The 26117-nt window shown below is 39.2% G+C and overlaps 1 protein-coding gene and 1 pseudogene across 1 annotated transcript in view; one reads left to right on the top strand and one right to left on the bottom strand.

The window, feature by feature from the left end:
• The window catches only part of LOC102470067 (bile salt sulfotransferase), a 45839-nt gene extending 25478 nt beyond the window's left edge, over nt 1-20361 (bottom strand). The window contains exons 1-3 of the mRNA XM_006142183.3: nt 20150-20361; nt 18109-18317; nt 6873-6999 (exon numbers count right to left, since the gene is read on the bottom strand). Coding sequence (XP_006142245.1) covers nt 6873-6999; nt 18109-18317; nt 20150-20285 — 472 coding nt within the window. The 5' untranslated portion in view covers nt 20286-20361. The remainder of the gene's footprint in view (nt 1-6872; nt 7000-18108; nt 18318-20149) is intronic.
• Nucleotides 15274-16187, top strand: LOC102469637 (S-formylglutathione hydrolase pseudogene; annotated as a pseudogene).
• Nucleotides 20362-26117: the final 5756 nt, after the last annotated feature.

The raw sequence follows: 26117 nt of genomic DNA, 5'->3' as shown, positions 1-26117 counted from the left end.
GCATGATTAAGCCACTATGCAGTTTATTCTAGATGGGAAACCACATTTAGTATGTTGTGATGATGCTCAGGGAATGAATGTTAAGTAATTTTAAAAAGTTGCAGGAGAAAAAAAACCAGTAAAACTGTTTGTATTGAAATTTTAAAAAATGCATATTTGATGACTGCAGTAAGCTATATAGCCCCAGCTAGGTACTACTTTATAGTATGTTCATTCTACTCACTGAGGTTTATGCCTAAAGTCAGACTTGGGTTCATGCATAGGTATATATCAGCTGTGCTAGCTATTGGATATATTTAGACTAATTAAGTTCATTAGCAAATCAATTAAATGGGGAGGGAGGCGTAGAAAGCAACCATGGATACCAGAGACAATGTGGGAGGGGGGTGGGACATGGCAGAGGGTGACGGATAGGGAATCAAGGATGGCAAAACGAAGTATACAAGACATAAGAATTGGAAAATTATTTGCTGATAACATGTATGTTGATGTGCTTGATTGAGCCAAGATACAGTGTATTTTGGATGGAAAATTCACTGGTATGCTGTAATGATGTATAGTGAATTAATGTAAAAAATAAATAAATTTAAAGAGGAAAAAAAAGAAAGAAAATAGAGAGGCAAGACATGTATGGGACACAGAAATGGATTATTATCTGTTGATGATAATGTGTATAGAATCCTCAATTGGACTGGTGTGAAATGTGTTAATGTTAGAAAATTCACTTTATAAGCTAAGTGATATACAGTGATTGAATGTATAAAATACATTTTAAAAAAGAGAAAAAAATTATAAACTTGGGACCAGCAGTTAGCATAATGGATATGTCACTGGACTCCCATGTAGTTGACTGTGGTTCGAGTCTTGGACCCAGTGGCTTAAACTCATGCCAGGTGCATGTGCGTGCATGCTCAAGGTCCCAAGAGGAGAAGGAATTAGTGACCATCCTCCTTGGGGGGGTGATTTCTTACTTTCTGTCTCTCTGTCTCTCTCTGTCTTTCTGGCGAGCGCACGTGCCCTATAACAAAAAAAAAAAAACCTCTTCAATAAATAAATAAATATTTTTTTTTTAAAGTGTTGGGAACCAGCAGTTAGCGTAATGGCTATGTCACTGGACTCCCATGTAGCCGACCCCGGTTCGAGTCCTGGACCCGGTGGCTTAGGACTCACGCCAGGCGCGTGTGCGTGCATGCCCAAGATCCCGAGAGAAGAATGGAGAAGGGATTGTGGCATGACTATCCCCCCTGGGGGGTGATTTCTCACTTTCTGTCTCTATGTCTTTGTCTGTCTGGCGAGCACACGCACCCTATAGCGAAAACCCCTCTATTATCTTCTACAGAGCAGCTTCTCCATACTTCCCGTAAGTTTGGGTGGAGGAGTGGAGAGGGGAAGCTAAATAAAGAGAAGAGAACCGAGGATCTCTACTCTGCAGAAAGAAGGGAAACAAACTGAGCATGTCCTGCCTGCTTTAAGCCCTAGAAGCAAGGTTCCATAGGCCAGCCTGGGCAGCTCCCACTGGGTTGCAGCTAGGCCCAGCTCAAGCCCTCCCTTCAGCTACACAGACATGAATAGGCCATCGGATGACACAACTTACAACGCAGGCTGATGTACAGGCAGAAACTAAGGTAAACTTAAGCAGATTAATCCTGCCTCAAGCCTTGGAGACCCTCAGTGACTCTATTCCTGGCCCCCAGCTCAAAAGACACAGAACAGCAGGAGCCTGATCTGCCCACCACTCACAGTCCCCTCTGAGGGTCCACAGCCCAACCCTGGAGTACTGCAAGCAAACATTTCCAGTTAAGTCCTTGGCCCTGAAAACATGTGACAACTCCCCACCATCTAGGTGCAAATAAATGCACAAGTTATCAGTCATTAATGTCTTTCACAAAAAGCAGACATTTCTCACAGATCTCACATCGGTCCATAGCCCAACTCTGGGATTCAGCAAGCAGAGTTCTTCAGACTTACCTACTACCTGCACAGATTTGCATCAGGTCCAGCCAAATGGCTCAGTAGTACATAGTTCCCACCTAGCCTTGCAAGAAAGCATGTCCAACCCCTTCCTATACTAACAAAAATCCCTACTATGCCTGCCTACATCGAACCATCTGCAGAGCAATGCCACAGCTGCAGAGAGAATCAGGGGAAGATGGCTTCATCTGTCTCCAATTACTGCACACAACTGGCTAAATAAAAAAATAGCCACCCCCATGTCACAACATTGCAACCAACACCTACATGTGTGCACCTGTGTGCAATCCATTCAAGACAGAGATCTTGGGAACCAGCAGTTAGCATAATGGTTATGTCGCTGGACTCCCACATAGTCAACTGCGGTTCGCGTCCCAGACCCGGTGGCTTAAAACTCACACCGTGCTCGTGTGCGTGCATGCCCAAGATCCCGAGAGGAGAATGGAGGAGAAGGGATTGTGGCGTGACCATCCCCTCTGGGGGGTGATTTCTCGCTTTCTGTCTATATGTCTTTCTCTGTCTGGCAAGCACACGCGCCCTATAGCAAAAACCTCTAAAAAAAACAAAAAGACAGAGATCTTATTTTCACTCAGCTATCTCCTCCAGAGTAGGACCCTGCTCCCTACACATGGTCTGAGAACTCAGGCAACCACATTACAAGGAAGCAACTGCTATTAGTTTGAGGGAACTCACCCCTTCTACAGATGGAACACCAGTATACAACAGTAACTTCACCTAGAACCCAGAAATGCTGGCTAGGGAGTCCCAGTGCCCCCATTGGTGCTCTAAAAATACACAAATTCTTCAATAAAAAAGGTTCAGGGACCAGCAGTTAGCATAATGGTTATGTTGCTGGACTCCCACGTAGTCGACCACAGTTCGCATCCCAGACCTGGTGGCTTAAAACTCACACCAGGCACATGTGCGTGCATGCATGCCCAAGATCCCGAGAGGAGAATGGAGGAGAAGGGATTGCGGTGTGGCCATACCCCCTGGGGGGTGATTTCTCGCTTTCTGTCTCTCTGTCTCTCTCTGTCTGTCTGGTGAGCGCACGTGCCCTATAGCAAAAACCTCTCCAAAAAAAAAAAGGCTCACATTAAAAAATTGATGAACAAAATAAAACACTACTACTAATAACTGTATCAAAAAATTAGGAATGAATAAATGAATAAATGCCAAAAAATTAATTCAGAAACAACACCAATAAACAACAACAACAACAACAACAAAAACCAGGAAATATCTATCCTACAAAGAAACATAGTAATGCACAAAATGCAGGAAACCACAGCAATTTGGAAATGAATTTTAGGATATTGATGATAACAAAACTCAATGAAATACTAAACAATGCAAACAATTTCAAATACTGAGTAAAACAATTCATGACATGAAAGAAAAATTCAATAGGAAGATAAATATCTTTTAAAAGAATGAAACAGAAATCCTGGAGGTTAACAATCCATTACAAGAGATAATTATATTTTTTTAGATATTTTTGCTTTACAGCATGTATCCTCACTGGAGAGACAGAGACAGAAAGCGAGAAATCACCCCACAGGATGGATGGCTATGCTGCAAACCCTTTTCCTCCATTCTTCTTTCAGAATTTTGGCCACACATGCACATGTCCCCAGCGTGAGGTTTAAACCTCTGAGTTCAGGACTCAGACTGGGGTCAACTACATGCGTGAGTTTAAACCACTGAGTCCAGTGATGAAGCCATTATGCCATATACTGGTCCTGAGATGATTCTTTTTTTATTTATTTTTTATTTTTTTATTTTTGGAGAGGTTTTTTGTTTTGTTTTGTTGTGTTTTCCGTTGTAGGGCGCGTGCGCTCGCCCGACAGACAGAGAGAGACATAGAGACAGAAAGCGAGAAATCACCCCCCAGGGGGGATGGTCGCGCCGCGATCCCTTCTCCTCTATTCTCCTCTCCGGATCTTGGGCATGCACGCACACGTGCCCAGTGTGAGTTTTAAGCCACTGGGTCCGGGACGCGAACCATGGTCGACTATGTGGGAGTCCAGCAACATAGCCATTACGCTAACTGCTGGTTCCCCTGAGATAATTCTTTAGAGAGCATCAGCAACAGGTTAGATCGTACATTGGAAGAATATCTAAATTTGATGATGCAACCTTTGAAATGGTCTAAACCATCAAAAAGAAAGAAATATTAGCCGTTAAAAACAGAATTATGGAAATAATTCAAAGACCAAATAGCTGTATAATGGGTATCCCATAAGGCAAAAACACATGAAAAGGCATAGAAAATCTAGTTTATAAATTATAACTAAAAACTTCCTAAATCCACAGAGAGATACAGACATCCAAACACAAGAAACTCAAAGGACACCAAATAGATTCAACATAAGGAGATTTTCTCCAAAGCACATTATATTCAGAATGTCAGAGGTCAAAGAGTAAAAGAAAATCCTAAAAATGGTTAGAGGTTTACATATCAAGTTATCTAATAAACATCCACCAGATAAGCCTTGGGTCTCTCAGCAAAAGCCTTAAAGGCCAGGAAAAATGAGACAACATATTCAATATTATGAAAGAAAAACAATTTCAATCAAGAATACTATACCCAGCAAAATCCCTTCAAATTAAAGGGAGAAATAAAATTATTCACTGACAAATAAAACTGAAGGAATTCACCAATACTAGACTGACTCTTCAGGAAATAATTAAGAAAATATTCTATATGTAAATGTATGAAAAATAAATAGCACCATGGAAACACTTGAAGCTATAGAACTCACCAATAAAATAAACACACACGCACACACACAAAGAAATAACGCAATTCCCTTCCATTATAGAAATCTAATAAATAGCAAAGATAAACTATTTCAGAATAAATAAGAAAACATACAACAATTAAGAATCAACCAACAAAATGGTGACTGAAAATGTGTACACATCAATAATATTATTGAATGTAAATGGATTAAACTCCCTAATCCAAAGATATAAGCTAATTTTTTTGTTTGCTTCTTTATATATGATAAGTTATTTAATTAGGTTCTTGGCAAAAAATTTAAAACACCAATTTGTGAGGATAAACTCCATTTGTAAGGGCAAACACAGATATCAGGTAGTCCTGGAGCTGAGGAACAGCTTTGATTTTTGGTAAAATTTGCGAGTCCAGAGCTTTCGGATCAATCTTGCACTGCTCTGGAATCTCATAGTTCTCCTTCTCTGTGTCGAAGATCTCACCTTCCTGGTGTCTGGGTTTGAGCAGTTTCTTTTTTTTTTTTTTTTGAGAGGTTTTTGCTATAGGGCGCATGCGCTCACCAGAAAGACAGAGAGAGACAGAAAGAGAGAAATCAGCCCCAGGGGGAATGGCCACGCTGCAATCCCTTCTCCTCCATTCTCCTCTCAGGATCTTAGGCACACACCCACATGCGCCTGGCATGAGTTTAAGCCACCAGGTCCGGGACTGGAACCATGGTCAGCTACGTGAGAGTCCAGCAACATAGCTATTACGCCAACTGCTCGTACCCCACAGTTTCTTCTTCTTGAAGTAAGCATCAGTAAGGTTCTTTGGGATTTTTTACTTTGCTAATATCAATTTTCGTAGAGGTGGCAATGACAAATTTCTGGTGTGTTCTACGTAGTGGAACTCAATTGAGAACCAGCAGTCCAGTTACAAGTAGCAAGACACTGCTCAGCTGCTTCAGGAAAACCGCTCTCTTGCCTCTGTGGTGTCTAGTGAGGATGATCAGAATGGTCCCAGGAGTGATGCTGGCTCGCAGCTTTCTCACAGGCTGACTGAAGGGTTTTTTGCTGTGGGTCAACAGCTTTTGAGGCACATCTTCAGTAGGATAATACCTAGGCATTTTGCTCAGTTTAACCACCCGGGTACCACCATTCTTGTCTCCACCAACTGGTTTTTTGGCAGTCTCAAGAACCTTCTCCTCTTTCTTTTTGATTCTGGATTTAGTGGCCAAGTATTTCCTCTTGTACATGCCCTTCCTGGAATACATGGCAGACCGGGAGTGTCTGCTGATGCCCCAGACTAGGACATTCAGGTTTCTTCTTATTATCCTGCTTTGCAGTTTTGTCACCTGACATCTTGTATAGTGGGAAAGAGCTAAGCTGACTAATTTTTTTTTTTAAAGAGCCCTTAATATACTGCATGAAGAAATATACCTCACAGGCAGAGGCACACACAAACTAACAATGAAAGGTTAGAAAACGTATTTGATGCAAATGGAAAAAAAATTTTAAAGTATGTGTTGCCATGCTAATACCATACAAAATAAACTTTAAAATCTTTAAAAAGAAACAAAGAAGATCATTGTATTACATTAAAAGTATCAACCTGGGGCCAGCAGGTGGCATGATGATTAAAGGTGATAACCTCCCACATAGCAGATGTGGTTCAAATACCACACATAGAAGCTGGCTTTCTTACTTTCCCTATCTCTCTATCTTTCTCTGGTCAAGTTAAATGATAATAATTAATTAATTTAATTTAATAATTCTTTTTTAAAAACCATACTGTAGACCACAAAGATATATATATATATATCAGTTGTATGTTAACCAAAAATCATAATTAAAATAATTAAGTGAACAGAACAGGAATAAAACAAAAGAAAGACAACTTAGGGTAGTGGATGAAAATATCAATAGTCTGTGTTAGCTTTGGAGATTGTATAGGCTTAGAAAATAGCTAGCAAATAATAGGATCATTTATCCTGAGGCAATTGGAGAGGCTGGAAGGAGTTCTCTTGCTATGTAGGAATGCAGGTAGATTCAGCAGATTTGAGTCCCTAAGATGGAAGAGTCTTATTCCTACAAGTCATTGAGATGTAGCAATGTATCATTGGCTGTTAAGTGAGGTAGAAAGGAGAGAGTATGTCCCAGTTTTCATATTTTACAACACTCACCATTTCCTTGAATGAACCACTCCAAATATTGTTCTAGTGACTTCGGTTTCTTTATAAAAATGGTTTCTTTCAAGAAAAAGTAACCAGATACAAGAATATCTCTGGGATTTCTCATGAGGTAAATCACCTTAAACAGAAAAAATGGAAGAATGAAAAAACAGTATACTCATTTCCTATCCTTGATCTTCACTAAAAATAAAGAAAAAGTCAATTTCCATAAAATGTCTATTAACTATCAATGGATTTTTTAAAATAAATAACAGCGTATTCACTAATTAAACATATGTTTTCAAATTCCTGTAAAATCATATTGGCAATAAAAACACAACCATGGAAGAGGAAAGCCTCACCCTTTCATTCTGAGATATTATAGTCTTCTCATGATGAGAAGCAACAGGAAGGTTTAAAAAGGTGAACAGTATATTGTGTACTATAGTTTAAATAGCACCAACAGAAGAGTGTATTAATAAATCACTTTCTACTAACAGATACACATAAATATATTGTACACAGGCAACCAAGACCATGAATGACTCTCATTATTTTGAGTGAAAGAAACCAGACATCCAAGAGTTCATATAGCATTAGTCCATTTATATGAAGTTCAAAAACAAGTCAAACTAATCTATAACTCAAGGGCATGTTAACCTCTGTAAATGGGCATTGATTCCTAAGGCACATGAGAGGACTTTCAGAAGAGTGGAAATGTTCTAAACTTAGAGTACAATGGGACCGGCAGTTGGTGTAATGGCTATGTCACAGGACTCCCAGGTAGTTGACCTCGGTTCGAGTCCCGGATCCAGTGGCTTAAACTCACGCTGGGCACGTGTGCGTGTGTGCCCAAGATCCCAAGAGGAGAATGGAGGAGAAAGGATTGCGGCGTGGCCATCTCCCCTGGGGGGTGATTTTTCACTTTCTGTCTGTCTCTCTCTGTCTTTCTGGTGAGCGCACATGCCCTATAGCAAAAACCTCTCAATAATAATAATAATAATAATAATAATAAAATAAGTAAATAAAATAAATTTTAAAAACTTAGTATAATGATAGTTACCCAGCTGTAGCACACACACATATGCACATATGCACAGACTATCATTGGACTAGAATATCTGAGTATTACTTTGATTCAACACCAACTCACTTTGTGACATTATTCTAGACATTGTATCTCTCTAGACTTCAGTTTTCCCAGTCAGTAATTTAAAAAATAACAAATAAGACACACAAAAATAGGTGTTCTAGAACAAATTCATTGTACAGATCATATTGTGAAATATCCAAGAGATGATATTAAGTTTCTCTACTTAGTGTAAGCATAAAACAATTTGTTTAATTCACACAACAATAAACGCCTTCCAGGAAAGTATGTTGCTGCAATGGTCTGGGATGTGCTAGTTCCTGGGTATCCACGGTCCTTTACACTGGTCAGCCATCAGCCATATGGGAGACTGTGTGGCTGTGGATCTCGTCAGACAGCTATGTATGTAAGACAGTATGTATGTAAGACAGTGGCAAGACTGAAAATATAAGAGTTTGCTTTTTAGTATTAAGAGGGCTCGTGCACTCTCCAAAGAGAGAAGGAGAGGGGAAAAGCCCCCCCTCCCCCAGTGGGATGTAGTCATACTGCAATCCCTTCTCCATTTCTCTCTTCCATTGACAATTTTAACCCAGCACTTTATTCAAGCCACTGGGGTCAGGATTTGAACTGCAGTTGACTATGTGGGATCTGGCTCCCTTACTCACTAGGCCATGGGGCCAAACCAAATTAGAATTCTTCAATGTTCCCAAAAGGTAATGTGTTGGAATACTTCTTTTTTGTTTGTTTCTTTCTGATTTATTATTATTATTATTACATTTAATCATATAGATCTTTACAGTGTATAACATTTTTTTCCAACACAATTACCTTGCATATCAGTCAAGACAAAGACATTACTATCCACATCATCATCATTAAATAGCTATTCATTTTATTTAGATTATTATTATTATTATTTATTCTCATTACTTTTTTAAACATTCAATCTTCTAACACAAAGATAAGTGTTTGAGATGATGGATATGCTCATTATGTGAATTATATCACTACACATGGTATTCATGTGCTGAAAATCATGCTTTAAAGAAAAAAGACACGGAAGTAAATATAACTAGCCAATGACCCCTGAGCAATCATACTGAATGTAAACATTGATTTATAAATGTGCTGCATCCTATTGCAGAACCCTGTGTCCAGTGTTTCTAACCTAAGTTGCAGAGATATTGTATTCATGTTGACTAATTTTTAGAGAAAAAAAAGGTTCTCTTTTTACTAGAATAAAAGATGATTACACTGTTACCCATTTTACAAGGTAGCAGGTGAAAATCTCAGAAGCTGGATACTAAGGAGAAGAAACTTGAAGCCAAGAAAGCTGATGCCAGTGACAAGATTAAAAAGGGTGACCCCGAAGTTAAAAAGCCAAAGAAAGGGAAGCCCCATTGCAGCCCAAGCCCAGTCCTAGTCTGAGGAACTGGTAGATATTCCCACTCTGCCATGTATTCCAGGGACTAAACCATGTACTCAGCCACTAAATTCAGAGATAAAGAGAAAAAGAAGAAAAAGGTTCTTGCCACTGTCAGAAAACCAGTTGGCGGTGACAAGAACGGTGGTATCCAGGTACATAAACTTCAAAAACTTCTTTGGTATTATCCTACTGACAATGTGCCTCAAAAGCTGTTGAACCACAGCAAAAAAACCCTTTGGTCAGCATATGAGAAAGCTGCAAGTTAGCATCACCCCCGGGACCATCCTAACTGGGCACTACGGAGGCAAGAGGGTGGTTTTTCTGAAGGAGCTGAGCAGTGGCTTTCTACTTGTGACCTGATATCTAGACCTCAATCAAGTTCCACTGCATAGAATACACCAGAAACTTGTCATCATCACCTACATGAAAATTAACATTAGTAATGTGAAAATCCCAAAATACCTCACTGATGCTTACTTCAAGAAAAAGAAGCTGAGGAAGCTGAGATCTTCAACACAGAGAAGAAACAGGAAACTAGAGAGCAGTATAAGGATGTTCAGAAAACTATGGACTCACAAATTTTACTAAAAATCAAAGCTATTCCTCAGCTCCAGGACTACCTGCTATTTGTGTTTGTCCTTACAAGTGGAGTTTATCCTAACAAATTGGTGTTCTAAATTTCTTATCAAGAACTTAATTAAGTAACTGATTTTTTTCTTTTAAAAAAGGACAGTTATAAATTTTGGTTTGGCTTCAAATACAGCTTTTTCAATTCTGGCATTCTCATTTGCCCACATTTAAATCTGGATAGGACAATCTATGGAATGACCTAACTCTTGTACTCAAGTGTGGTCCATAACTAGCTACATTGGCATCACCAACTAAAGAACTACACACCCAAACCCAGACCTACTGAAGTAGAATGCATTTCAACAAGACCTCCAGTTGAACCTCTGGTTCTAGTCAATGCAATCAGACAAGAGAGTCAAATAAAACGGCATTCAAATAGGAAAATAAGAAGTGAAATTGATTTCTAGGCATATCAGAGTTTGAAATGCATTGGGACCAGCAGGTGGTGTAGTGGTTGAGGTACTAAATGGCACCTAAATGGCACATGGCCAACTGCGGTTCAAGTCTCTATTATGACTTAAAAATCACACCAGGCAAATATGTGTGCATACCCAAAATCCCAGGAGGAGAGTGGAGGGGAGGAGATTGCGATGTCACTACCCCTCCTTGGAGGGTGATGTCTCACTTTCCTTCTCTCTGTCTCTGTCTGGTGAGAACATACGACATATGAAAAAAGTTTGAAAGGCATTGACCACCAAAAAGGAAGAGATCAGGTCTCTACAACTTTGCTTCTGAATTCTACAAAACTTTTAAAGAAGAGCTAACCCCAATTCCCCTCAAACTATTTTAAAAGATACAATAGGAAGGAATTCTCCCAATTCATTCTGCAATGCCTCCATCATCCTAATTCCAAAACCAGACAAGGTCATAACAAAAAAAAAAAGAAAAGAAAAGAAAACTTCAGGCCAATATCTCTGATGAAAACAGATGCAAAAATTTTCAACAAGATACTAACAAGTCATATGCAACGACACATTAAAAAGATTATACACTGGGGCCAGCCATGGTGGTTAAGGGTGCTAGACTCTCACATGGCCAACTGCAGTTCGGGTCCCAGACCTGGTGACTTGCTTTCTCACTTTCTTTCTGTCTCTTACTCTGTCCCTCCCTGGTTAAATTAAGATAAATAAATAAAGTTAAGTAAAATAATTCTTTTTTTAAAAAAAAGGATTTTACACCATGACCAAGTAGGCATTATTCCAGGGATGCAAGGATTGTTCAACATACATGAAACAATAAATGCAATACATCACATTAACAAAAGAAAAGATTTTTTTAAAAGATTATATATGTTGGGAACCAGCAGTTAGTGTAATGGCTATGTCGCTGGATTCCCACGTAGTCGACCGCGGTTCGTGTCCCGGACCTGGTGGCTTAAAACTCACGCCGGGCGCGTGTGCGTGCGTGCCCAAGATCCCAAGAGGAGAATGGAGGAGAAGGGATTGCGGCGTGACCATCCCCCCTGGGGGGTGATTTCTCGCTTTCTGTCTCTATGTCTCTCTCTGTCTGTCTGGCGAGTGCACGCGCCCTATAGCGAAAATCTCTCCAAAAAAAAAAAAAAAAAGATTATATATGTTGATGCAGAAAAAGCATTCAATAAAATCCAGTATCCCTTCATGATTAAGACACTCAGTAAAGTTGTCATAGAAGGGACATTCCTCAACACAATGAAAGCCATCTATGACAAACTCATACCTAATAGCATACTGAATCCAATATAAATTGCAACAAGATAAGACTGCCCACTTCCTCCACATAGTGCTAGAAGTTTTAGCCAATGCAATCAGGCAAAGAAAAAGTCATCCAAATAGGAAAAGAAATGAAATTATCTCTATCTGCAGATGATATGATGCTATACATAGAAAATCAAAAAGAATGCACAAAATACTCTTGGAAGTGATAAATGAATATAATAAAGTGGCAGGATACAAAATCAATATACAGAAATCTAAAGCATTTTGAGATGCCATCTACATTTGAGCTGAGAGAAGTCCCTTTCAGGAACTAGGTAAACTGAAGATTTTGTGCTCAGACTTCAGCCTCCAGACCCCAAAATCTAGACAGGGTCAGAGTAATCCTCAATTCCCACAGAATCTGCTGCACAAAGAAAGAAAAACAGAACTGCAGGGAGACTGCGGATTACCTCCTCCACCTCTGAAAACTCAGATTTAGCACCAAGAAATTAGAGGGAAGTGTATAATCTATGAGATGACCAGGAATCACCTCAGAGGCACAAGAAATATGAGAAACCAAGAAAATACCTCTTCTCCAAGGAAAAAGAATAACTCCTCATCATACATACACAGTACAATGGAACTCATAGAAACGTCAGATAAAGAATTTAGAACACTCATAGTGACAAAGCTACCAGAGATGCAAGAGAAGAGAGACAGCAAACTCCAGAAGATGCAGGAGAAAAAAGACGAGTTCCAGGAGGTGAGAATGTTCTTGCATGATCTGAAAGAGGAAATACACACCATAAAAAAGAATCAAATGGAACTGTTAGAGATGAAAGTTGTAATACGGGAAATCAAAGCCTCCCTTGAAAGTTTTAAAAGCAGATTAGAGGAACCAGCAGTTAGCGTAATGGCTGTCTCGCTGGACTCCCATGTAGTTGACCGCAGTTCGAGTCCTGGACCCGGTGGCTTAAACTTACGCCGGGCGCGTGTGCATGCATGCCCAAGATCCCAAGAGGAGAATGGAGGAGAAGGGATTGTGGCGTGGCCATCCCCCCTGGGGGTGATTTCCTGCTTTCTGTCTCTCTGTCTCTCTCTGTCTGTCTGGCGAGCGCACGCGCCCTATAGTGAAAAAACCTCTCAAAAAAAAAAAAAAAAGCAGATTAGATAACACAGAAGATTGAATCTCAGAATCAGAAGACAGAATGGTCTGACCTAGAAAAATACACCAAAAGGACTGGGAAAATAACCCCCAAAATGAAAATAATATACAAGGAATATTAGATACCATTAAATCCCCAAACATCCAAAAATCGGAGTCCCAGAAGGAAAAGAAACTAATAAGGGCATTGATAATCTATTCCATGAAATACTATAAGAAAGTTTTATAAACCTGTAGAGGCAGTCAAATACCCAGACCAAAGAAATATAAAGGACTCCAAATAGAATCAACCCAAGAAAATGTTCTCCTAGGCACATCATAGCCAGATTGACCAAAACCACAGCCAGAGACAAGATACTAAAATTGGCAAGAGAGAAACGTCATTACTTACAAAGATTATCCTATCAGGTTGACATTAGATCTCTCATTGGAAATAATGCAAGCAAGGAAGAAATGGGAAAATTTATTCAGTGTTAAGTGAAAACCAATTTTAACCAAGAATACTATACCCAGTAAGATTATCCTTCATGTGGGAAGAAAAGACCTAAATATTCTCAAATAATGAATACCTGAAAGAATTTATCAGTACCAGACCTCTCAAGAAGTTCTGAAGGTAGTGCTTTACCAGGAAAATTAAAGACAGACACAGAAAAATAATAGTACATAAAACAATGAAGAAAATGGCCAACTTAATGATAGAGACAAGGCCAGAAAGATCAATAATAATGTTGAATCTTAATTTACAGAATTTAAATGGAAAGGTCAGACCACAGTAACACTGCAAATTCAACAGAAATTAATTACTTAACACTGAACTGGAAAAACAGAATTTTATTACTTTTTACTAAAAACATTACTGATTTTCTCCTGTGCTTTGTTTTTCAGATTTAATGATTTTTGTCTTTTCTTTTCTTTTTTTCATTTTTTCTTTTTTTTTTTTTAGAGGTTTTTATTATAGGGCACCTGTGCTCGCCAGAAAGACAGAGAGATAGAAAGTGAGAGATCACCCCCCGGGGGGAATGGCCACGCCGCAATCCCTTCTCCTCTTAGGATCTTGGGCACACACACACATGCGCCCAGTATGAGTTTTAAGCCACTGGGCCCAGGATTTGAACCGCAGTCAACTACATGGGAGTTCAGCAACATAGGCATTACACTAACTGCTAGTCACAGGATTTTTGTCTTCTCTTGAGCTATTGATAGATTCATCTACGTATTGATTGAACAAAATTCTATTCTTTTTTTTGGCTCTAAGTCTTAAGCAAATATTTTTAACATTTTTAAATTTTGGTTTATTAAAGCTAAAGCTACTTTTCTTGAAATAATTTTTAAAAACAGAATTAAAAAATACCTATTTAATGACCACGGTAAGCTATATAGCCTCAGCCAAGTGCTACTTTATGGTATGTTCATTCTGCTCACAGAGTTTTATGCCTAAAGTCAGACATGTTTTCATAGACATGTATATGTCAGCTGCACTTGCTATTGAGAGTATTTAGATTAATTAAGATCTTTGGAATTCAATAAAATGTGAACAAATAAAGGATGGAAAGTAACTGTAGATACCAGAGACAATGAGGGAGGAGGGTAAGAACTGGCATAGGGTGAGAGGGTGGGAATGAAGGTGGGAAAGAAACAAAAATATATAGGAAACAAGAAATGGGAAATTATCTGTTGATGATAATAGTTATGGCAATATCCTTGAATGAGCCAATATACAGTGTATTCTGGATAGGAAATCTTATTTAGTATGCTGTAGTGATGTACAGTGAATGAATTTAAAATAAATAAATTTTTGTAAAAGAAGGGGGTGCAACAAAGACTGAATTAAGGAAAAAAAGGGCAAAACGTAATGAATACAAAAATGGAAAATTATCTGTTGATAATAACATATATGGTAGTATCTCTGGACCAATATGCAGTGTATTTTGCAAGGAAAGTTCATTTTATATGCTGTAAAGATGTAGTGTAATTAAATATAAAAAATTAAGAAAAATAATAAATAAAAATCTATAGCATTTTTATATACCAATAATGGACAAACTGAAACAGAATTGAAGAAAGCAACCCCATTGATAATAGCCACAAAACCAATAATATATATAGGAATGAACCTTAACAAAGATGTCAAAGATTTCTACAAGGAAACTTTAAAGCAGTTGAAGACAATTTCTAAATGATACAAAAACGTGGAAAAACATCACATGTTCCTGGATTAGAAAATTAATATAATCAAGATGCCAGCACTATACAAATCAATCTACAAATTCAATGCAATTTTCATCACACTACCAGAACTATTCCTCATGGAAATAAAAAAAAATCATAAAATGTGTCTGGAATCATAAAAGGCCCCGTATCGCCAAAGCAATACCTGGAGAATAAAATAGGAGGCATCCTACCTCTTGACCTCAAAACATTTCAAAGAGTCCCTTCCTGCAGTGGGTGGTCTACCGGCTGTGACTGTCTCAGGAGAAGAATGGCTTTAAAATAGATTTCCATCAACAAGTGCTTTGGAGGATTCCAGAAAGTTTTTGAACATGACAGTGCTGAATTGAAGTGCAAAATGAAATTTGCGGTCTACTTACCACCAAAGGCAGAAACTGGAAAGTGCCCTGCACTATGTTGGCTGTCTGGTTTAACTTGCACAGAACAAAATTTTATATCAAAATCTGATCATCATCAAGCAGCCTCAGAACACGGTCTTATTGTCATTGCTCCAGATACCAGCCCTGGCGGCTGTAATATTAAAGGAGAAGATGACAGCTGGGACTTCGGCACTGGTGCTGGGTTTTATGTGGAGGCCACTGAAGATCTTTGGAAAACTAACTATAGAATGTACTCTTATGTAACAGAGGAGCTTCCCCAACTTATAAATGCCAATTTTCCAGTGGACCCCCAAAGGATGTCTATTTTTGGCCACTCCATGGGAGGCCATGGAGCTCTGATTTGTGCCTTGAAAACTCCTGGAAAATATAAATCTGTGTCAACATTTGCTCCAATTTGCAACCCAGTGCTCTGTCCTTGGGGCAAAAATGCTTTTAGTGGATACTTGGGAACAGATCAAAGTAAATGCAAGGCTTATGATGCTACCCATCTTGTGAAGTCCTATCTGGGTTCTCAGCTGGACATATTAATTGATCAAGGAAAAGATGATCAGTTTCTTTCAGATGGACAGTTACTTCCTGATAACGTCATAGCTGCCTGCACAGAAAAGAAAATCCCGGTTGTTTTTAGATTACAAGAGGGTTATGATCATAGCTACTACTTCACTGCAACCTTTATTACTGGTCACATCAGACATCATGCAAAATACCTGAATGCATAGAACTTCAGATAAGAGAATCTCTTCAGGATTATGCAAATTATACTAAACAAAATTGCTGAGAAAAAGATTTCAAAACATTGGATTTCTTAATGCCTAAAGGGCTTTATTCTGTAGCCGAATTATCTTCTGAATAAATACGCAAAACCTGTTTATCAAAAAAAAATTTTTTTCAAAGCTATGATAATTAAAACACCATGATATTGTCACAAAAACAGACAGGTAGACCAATGGAATGGAATTGAGAACCCCTAATTAATCCCCAAAACATACAACCAATTTATCCTTGACAAAGGGCACAAGACAATCCAGTGGGAAAAAGAAAATTCCTCAGCAAATGATGCTGGGTGAACTGGATATCCACCCACAGAAGAATGAAATTGGACCCTTATCTCTCACCATTAACAAAAATCAACTCAAAATGGATTGAGGATCTTACCATAAAACCTCAAATTATAAAAATACTGGTGGACTATCTTGGAGTAGGCAAAGATTTCTTAAACAAGATTCGCAAAGCACAGACAATAGTCCAAAAAGTAGACAAATGGGATTATATTAGGCTGAAAAGCTTCTGCACAGTAAAAGAAACAGTAACTAGTGAAAAGACAACCCTCAGAGTGGGAGAATATATTTGCAAACTAAACCTCAGATAAGGGACTGATACCCAGAATATACAGGGAACTCAATCAGCTTACACACACACACACACACACACACACACACACACACACATCAATCAATCCACTTAAAAGATGATAAAATGAGCTAAACGAGAAACTCCCCCGAAGACATATGAACAGCCAAAAAGCACATGAAAATCTGCTTGATATCTCTTATCATAAGGGAAATGTAAATCAAAACTACTATGAGATATCACTTAACCCCAGTCAGAATGGCTAATAAGTGCTGACAAGGCTGTGATGAAAAAAGAACTCTCTTACACTGTTGCTGTGAATTTAAATTAGTACAACCTCTGTGGATAATGACATGGACATTCCTCAGAAACCTACAAATAGAACTACCATACTACCCAGTAATTTTACTCTTAAGTATTTACCCAAAGGATAGAAAAAAACCCTCAGTCAGAAAAAAACTTGCACATCCTTGTTTATTGCAGCATTATTATTATTATTATTTTTTGGAGAGGTTTTTTTCGCTATAGGGCACATGCTCTCGCCAGACAGCGAGAGACAGAGAGACAGAAAGCGAGAAATCACCCCCAGGGGGGATGGTCATGCTGCAATCCCTTCTCCTCCATTCTCCTCTCAAGATCTTAGGCATGCGCCCGGCGTGAGTTTTAAATCACCAGGTCCGGTACGCGAACTCCGGTCGACTACTGGGAGTCCAGTGACATAGCCATTACGCTAACTTCTGGTTCCCTATTGCAGCATTATTTACAAATGCTAGGACATAGAATCAACCCGAATGTCCAAAATAGATGAGTAGAATGAAAAAAAATATATTACTCAGTCATTAAAAAAATAAGACCCTGAAATTTGATGCAAAGTGGATGAATATGGAAGACTTAATGTTAAGCAAGCAAGCCAGACTATGAAAGACAGACTTTGCCCCATTCAATATATACCAAATGTCTTCACTCAATAGCAGAAACTGAAAGATTGGCAAGAATAGTACCAAGGAGGGTAACTGTAGGTACTAAAGATAGTAAGGATAGGGGAGATATGGGATGGGTAATAGGGCTAGGGAGTGAGGGGGAAAAAAACAATATATTTAATTGACACAAAAATGAAATTCGCTGATGATAATGTATGTAGTAATGTCTTTGTCCTGACTGATATGCACTGTATTCGTGCTGGGAAAATCAAGGTTGTACACTGTAAAGATGTATAGTGATTAAATGTAAACTTTTTTAATACTAAATAAAAGGAAAAAAAAAGAAATGCATTGACCAAGCATGTCGTGACCATATTGCACTAACCTTGGTCTTGGCACTGAAGATAGACTTGGACATGAGATGGATGGGAAGGTGAGAGGTCATAAGGCGTGGGCCTTCTTTATTACATAATGATTTATATCCTTGCTCAGTTTCTATCCAAGGTGAACGGTTCCAAATGGGCACGGATTGGATCTCCTTAGGATCTCCCTTGGAGTGAATCAAGCTGAGAATCTCTATCAACCAGTTTGTTCCTGGATTAAGAAGGAAAAATGAGAATACCTCTTTTCAATCTGCCTTTTAAACAAGAATGATTGTAAATACATACGACATGAAGCATGTCCTCTCCACCATTTGTAAGCACACAGTCCATTGGGGTTAAGTATCTTTCTAATGTTCCTTAACCAACCTCTGGAACTTTTTCATGTTACAGCTGAGTCAGTACTCATTAAACAAGATTTCCCCATTTCCTCCCTTCCCAGCTTCTGAAAACCACCATTTTATTTTTCATTTCTATGAATTTGAACACTAGATAGCTCATATAAAGGTAGCCAAAGTTGTTTGTATTTTTTTTTTCATTTGCTTGTTTTGTTTTTGACATAGGACATGTGTGCTTACCACAGAGAGACAAAGAAAAAGAAGGAAACTGAGATCACCTTACAGCAAGGATGGCCATGCCACAATCCTCTCTCCTCCATTCTCCTCTTGGGGTTTGGGACATGTACACCTGGTTTTACTTTCAAGCCACCAGGACCAAGACTCTGATTGCTGTGGGCCATCTGAGAGTCCAGCACCTTAACCACCATACCACCTGATGGTCCCTAGTATTTGTCTTTTTGTGATTGGTTTTTCATTTAGCATTATTTGCCCATGGCTCATGAATTTTTCTCTTTTTAAAAAGGGAATAGTAGGCCAGCTAGTGGTTAAGGTGGCTTGATCTCACATGGCTGACTGCAAAATTTGAGTCCCGGACCTTGAGGCTTGAAAAATATATTGGGTACATACATATGTGTGCATGCCAAAAAAATCTCAAAAAGAGAGATAAAGGGAAAGATGCAGTGTAGCTATCACTCTGGGGAGGAATGGTGATTTCTCAATTCCCCTTTCTCTACCTCTTCCAAGTGAGGTCATGCACCCTACAGCAAAAACAAAACAAATCTAAAATGTAAAAAGTAAACAAGTTAATTAATTAAAACTTTATAGTATTTTTTTTTGTTATTATAGGATGTGTACACTCACCAGAAAGATAGATATAACGTGAGAATTCAAACCCCAGGGAAGATTGCCACACTGAAATCCTTTCTCCTTTATTCTCCTCTCAGGATTTTGGGCACACATGCACATGTGTCCAGTGTAAGTCTTAAGCCTCTGGGTCCTGGACTTAAACCACAGTGGGCCATGTGGGAGTCCAGCAATGTAACCATTATGCCATCTGCTGGTCCTGGGTATTCTATAGTATCTGTATATCACATTTTCTTTATTCATTTTATCTGTTCATGGATTTGTGGTTGCTTCCAATTTGGGGCTATTTACTCAAATCCTTCAAATACATTCCCACTATCTTGGTTTGTCACTGCCATGACATCTCTAATGTTTTCTGTCTCAATCCTTGCCAATTTGCAGTGCTCCCGCCCCTCAGTGCCAGATATTTTTACTCTCTTGAATTTGCCAGGCTCTTTTCTAACTCCTATTTATTATCCATAAAGATTCTCCCATCTGAAAATATCCTTCTTCAACTAATAATGTCACTTTCATTATTTTTATTTCAATTTAGATGTTTCTTCCAATAGGACTTCATTAGTCATCCTCTTCCACCCCTCTCCTCCCAAATTCCCATTACAAATTCATTAATCTGCTTTAAGACTCACTCCTAAGGATTTCCCTAATACCTTAGATTACCCCCCCCTTTGAATGCTCACCCTACTGTGTAATTGTCTGGCTAAATTCTTCTCTCTGAATTCAAATGGATCAGCCATCATTCACCGAAACACTGAACACTGTCCAGCATATAGAAAGCACTCCATTCTACTATGTGAATGAGCAACACAGACACAGCCTTTATCATGTCATGACCCTGTTTCCTTACCTGATTTGGGATACGACACTAATAATACATCATCATTCTTGAAGACAAACTTATCTCGAACTTTTCGTAAGTTTTCTTGACTGTAATCTACTGAAGGGAAAGCTATCCCTTCAAACCACATGTAGTCATCCGACATGGTGATGGAATCTCTGTGCTTGATGGTAGGGTTTCAGCTGTAGCTGCAGGCAGAAGCTATGGCAGCTGCCAGGAGATCAGATTTTATAGTATACACAAAACAATCATTAACCTACCTCGATTCGTTATACACTATATTGGCTGATAAAAGTAAATCAATATTGTGACTGGCAGTCAAAAGGTTGATGAAATTGAGCAACCATGAAGTCATTAAAGAATGTTCTGGGGGATGGGAACTAGCAGTTAGCATAATGGCTATGTCGCTGGACTCCCACGTAGTCGACTGCGGTTCGTGTCCTGGACCCGGTGGCTTAAAACTCACGCCGGGCGCGTGTGCGTGCGTGCCCAAGATCCCAAGAGGAGGATGGAGGAGAAGGGATTGTGGCGTGACCATCCTCCCTGGGGGGTGATTTCTCGCTTTCTGTCTCTATGTCTCTCTCTGTCTGTCTGGCGAGCGCACGTGCCCTACAGTGAAAATCTCTCAAAAAAAAAAAAAAGAATGTTCTGGGGGGTCATCTTGTCGGCGTCTGCTCCGGGACTTGAGTCTGGCTGAATCATGATCAGAGGGCTACTGGTGAGGAAGAGAAAGAGGATGAGAAAGAGAAAGCCCTCCATCTTGCCAGGACCGGGGAATTGGAAAGAATGAGACAAAGACATAGAGTAGAAATGGACACAGGCAGCCTGAGCCTAGGTAGCCCAAGCAACTCATGCCGTACTTGAGCCGCTGCTGAGCTGCTTGAGCCACTCAGACAAACTGGGCCTCTTTATTTATAGTACAAGGAGACATCATACATGTATGTTTCATGACACTTCATAGATTGGTTGTCAGGTTACAGACAATAAGAAGCAATTAACAAATCTATAAGGGCTTAGTCATACTGGACCAGGTGTATCCCTTGGTGATAATTCCATCAAGAGAAAGTCTCATCTTCTTTTCTAATGCAGAGAAACCTAGCTGTTAGGTGTGGGAAAGAAACTAAAGAACTTCTCCATAAGGAGTGCACCACCACCACATCCAAAGAGGGCTAAAGAACCTTTCAGATGCAGAGAAGGGATTGGACTTTGCTAATTGGAGTCAAGATGTTTCTTGAAGTCCATCAGATGTGTCTGTTGGAATGCCCCTAGTAATTTCCACCCTTGTTCTGTCTGTAGCGAAGGCCAAGGAAAAGACAAGTTACAAGTTTCTGCCAAACCCCAGAAGGACAAGTGGTGGTTGCTCAGAGCATGTCCCCACACCTCAGGTTCTCTCTCTAAATGTGTCCCCACATTATCTGATCTTGTATTCATAAGAAGAACCAGAAATTTAACAACAAACATAAAGATATAGCAAAGAGAATACAGAGAAATCCTATGGCCTTTTTCCCCCCAACTCTTTATTTAGATTTCCTTAGTTTCTACCTAATGTGTTTTTTCTGCTCCAGACTCCAATCCAAGATACCACATTATATATGGTTGCCATGTCATCTTGGGCTTCTCTTGGATATTATGTCAGACTTCTCTTGTTTTTAATGATTTGAACAGTTTTAATAAATACTAGTCAGGTGTTTTGCCTTATTTTAGTTTTTATTTTTGCTACAGGGCAAGTGCACTCATCAGAGGGAAAGACAGAGAGAAAGTGAGAAATTATACCACCACTCTCCTGTGGGGAAGGCCATGCCACAATCCCTTCTACTCCAGTCTCCTCAGAATTTTTAACACTCAGACCCAGTAGGTGACATGGTGGCTTGGGTGCTGGACTCCCACATGGCTGAACACAGTTCAAGTCCCAGGCCTGGTGGTTTGCTTTCTTGCTTTCCCTCTCCCCTTCTGTGCTTCTTTCTCCAGTCAAATTTTAAACAAAATAATAAGTAGAAAGAAAGAAAAGAAAGAAAGGAAGGAAGGAAGAATTTTGGTTGAGTCCACTTTGGAACTTTTGGAAGTTGCCAACCATCCAACCAGACTGGGCTCACCCCACCTGCCCACCAAGAGTTTTGAGCCTTATCTGGGCAGGTCTCTAGGGTGAGTTCATGCTTGTGGCCTGGGAGACACTTGGCACTTTTGGTACACCAACCAACAGGCTGTGCTTTGTGCAGTGCTCGACTGGATCATCTTCACCACTATGTCTCCTTAGCTTGCTACCACCTCATCAAGAACTGAAAGTTGGGTAGAGAAGCCAAGCAACTGAAATTACCCATAACTACTCTGACCTGAGAGACACAGTCCTTCCATAGGAACACACCTGGGAACCAAGGGTGAAATTTCCTCAACCAGAATTACAGAAACAACTCCAATAAATAGAAAAAAGTAACTACAACATCAGATGACTAGAAACTAGCACAAATCTTTTTTTCTTTTTGTAGAGGTTTTTGCTATAGGGTGCATGCGCTCGCCAGACAGACAGAGACAGAGATAGAAAGTGAGAAATCACCCCGCAGGGGGGATGGCCATGCTGCAATCCCTTCTCCTCCATTCTCCTCTGGGGATCTTGGGCATGCACACACACGCGCCCGGTGTGAGTTTTAAGTCACCGGGTCCGGGACGCAAACCGCGGTCGACTACGTGGGAGTCCAGCGACATAGCCATTACACTAACTGCTGGTCCCGAGAAACTAGCACTAATCTTGAAGAAACATGAGGAAACAAGGTTTAGCTCTTTGCCAGGTGAGGGTAGCAGCCTTTCAACAACAGTGGACAATGCCAAGAAATGCACAGAAAGTTCAGAAAAAGCATTCTGAATATTCATAATGACAAAAATCAATGAGATGCAAGAGAAAGTGATCAGTTCCAGGAAATGAGAAAATCATAAAGAAATAGACACCCTTAAAAAGAATCAAACAGAACTTCTGGAAATGAAAAATACAATACGAGAAATTAAAATGTCCCTAGAAACCATTAACAACAGATTGGACCATGCAGTAAAAAGAATTTCTGACTTCAAAGACAAAGTCACCAGCATAGACCAAATCACCAAAAAGAAAAAAAGGAGAAAGAAAGAAAAAGAAAGAAAGAAAGAAAGAAAGAAAGAAAGAAAGAAAGAAAGAAAGAAAGAAAGAAAGAAAGAAGAAAGAAAGAAAGAAAGAAAGAAAGGAAGGAAGGAAGGAAGGAAGGAAGGAAGGAAGGAAGGAAGGAAGGAAGAAAGAAAGAAAGAAAGAAAGAAAGAAAGAAAGAAAGAAAGAAAGAAAGAAAGAAAGAAAGAAAGAAAGAGAAAGAGAGAAAAGACAACATGTCATAAATTCTAGACAGGTGAAATGCCCAAATATCCATATAATGGGTATTCCAGAAGGTGAAGAATCTGCTAAAGGCATGGAAAATCTCTTTCATGAAATACTATCTGAAAATTTTCCAAATATAGAGAAACATGGAGAAATTCAGACCCAAGAAGTTAAAAGGATCCTAGTTTGGGCCTTTGGGTTCAACTTCACGGCTGTGAAGTCTCCCCCAGCCAGTGTCCCCCTCCCCGCCCCAGTGCCATAGCCAGGACAGAAAGCTGCTAGTCATCTCTACCTTTGCCTGTTTTGGGCCTCTGGGTTCAACTTCATGGCTGTAAAGTCTCCCCCAGCCAGTGTCGCCCTCCCAGACCCAGCGCTAGCCAGGTAGGAAGGCTGCTTTGCTTCCTCTTGCTCTCCTCTGTCCCTTCTAATTTTTTTTTTCTCTTTTTGAAAAAACAGCTCTCAGCCCTCCTTGGGCTTTTCTCTTATTAATCTCTGTCTTTTTTCTCACCTAGGACAGAAAGCTACTAGTCATCTCCGCCTTTGCCTGTTTTGGGCCTCTGGGTTCAACTTCATGGCTGCGAAGTCTCCCCCAGCCAGTGTCCCCCTCCCAAACTCAGCGTTAGCCAGGCACTTGCGTACCACGCAGTTTTCCATTTTCACCCCAATTTCATTTTTTGTGAAGTGATTTTTTTCTTCTATTTCTTCTAGTACTTTCCTTCCTTTTTCTTCACCTTCTCTCCTTATTTCTATTTCCTTTTTTTTTATTTACCCTAATTTGCTATTTTACTTCTCAGCCCTTACCCTCTGTATAGAGATGATTAGGTGCATAGTAGCTAACCATCTGAGCATTGTGAGTTTTAGAGAATTCTTTGCACATCACTGTAGTGGTTGCAAAAACAGTGAAATTCTCTTCATAAGTCTGATTTCAAAACTCCCCCTGCGATTCCCACATTTGAGAACTAAGTAGAAGGGAGAAAATAGCACCAAACTATTTCACAGTGGGGGTTGAGTTCACAGTTACAGAATCCCTCCCCAACAAATTGACCAGAAGCGAGTACATTACCAAGTGACTAAATATTAAAGAGCCTCAAGGATGAGAGAATCAAGTAGTCCATCTCCACCAAGGGAACAGTGCAACTTGTCTCCAAGTAGGGAAAATTTAGAGCATATTATTGAAATGCCAGAAAAATAGTTTAAAATGTTTATGGTAACAAAATTCTATGAGATGCAAGAGAAAAGAGACACTGAGCTCCAAGAGATGAAGAAGTTCTCCCACAATATGAAAGAAGAATTGGATACCATAAAAAAAATCAAATGAAACTGTTAGACATGAAGGTTATAATTCAGAAAATTAAAACCTCCCTCAAAAATATCAAAACCATGCAGATGATCAAATTTCAGAAGTAGAAGACAAAACAATCACCTAGAAAAAATGGTCAAAAATACTGAGAAAACAGCCAAGAAAACTGAGGATAATATACAAGACATGATAGGTAACACGAAGCACCCAAATATATGAATAATTGGTATCCCAGAAGATAAAGCAACTAACAAGGGCATTGTTAATCTATTCCACGAAATCCTGGAAGAAAACTTTCCAAGTCTAGAAAGGCACTCAAACATCCAGACCTGGAGTAGAGTCTGAGGAAGGACATTAAAGAGAAAAATAAAGAGGCATAACATTAATGGGACAAAGTAATGGGGTATAATCTGTTGAAGATAACTTTATAGTATTATCAACTGGTCTGGGAAGAAATGCACACATGTTAGAAAATTCACTTTGCAAGCTAAGTAATATGACTGAATGTATAAAAGAACTCAAAATAAAATTAAATTAAATTTAACAAAGAAATCCAGACCCAAAAAATACAAAGAACCCAAGTAGAATCAGTCCAAGAACATCCTCTCAATGCCACATTATAGCTAGATTGGCCAAAATGACAAAGACAAGATACTAAGATTGGCAAGGGAGAAATGTTAAATCATGTACAAAGGCTCTCTTATCAGACAAACACCGGACCTCTCTTCAGATACAATGCAAGCAAGGAAAAAATGGGGAAATATATTCAAAGTTTTAAATGAAAAACAATTTCAACCAAGAACACTATACTCGGCAAGATTATCCTTAGGGGAAAAGAAAATAAAAACATTCTCAGATAAACAAGACCCGAAGGAATTTACCAACTCTAGATCAGCTCTTCAAGAAATTCTGGAAGGAGTATTATATCAAGAAAACTAAAGAGAGACAGACAGCAAAAAGAGAACAAAAAAAACCAGGAATATGGTCAACTTAATGGTAGGGACAAGACTGGAAATATTGATAATAACGTTGAATGTCAATGGATTAAATTCTCTGATCAAGAGACACAGACTGGCTAAATGGATTAAAAATCAGAAACCCTCCATCTGCTGCCTACAAGAAACCCATCTCATGGATAAAGACATACATAGTCTGAAAGTGAAGGGCTGGAAAAAGGTATTCCATGCAAATGGAAACCAAAAAAGAGTGGGATTCGCTATACTGATTTCAGACAAAATAAGCTTTAAGACAAAAACCATAAAAAGAGACAAAGAAGCACATTATATAGTAGTAAAAGGACTAATAAACCAAGAAGATATAACGCTTATAAATATCTATGCACC

The sequence above is a fragment of the Tupaia chinensis genome, unplaced genomic scaffold (assembly GCF_000334495.1).
Source record: "Tupaia chinensis unplaced genomic scaffold, TupChi_1.0 Scaffold000067_2, whole genome shotgun sequence".
Lineage (NCBI taxonomy): Eukaryota > Metazoa > Chordata > Mammalia > Scandentia > Tupaiidae > Tupaia > Tupaia belangeri.
This window is presented reverse-complemented; position numbering and strand designations above follow the sequence as displayed.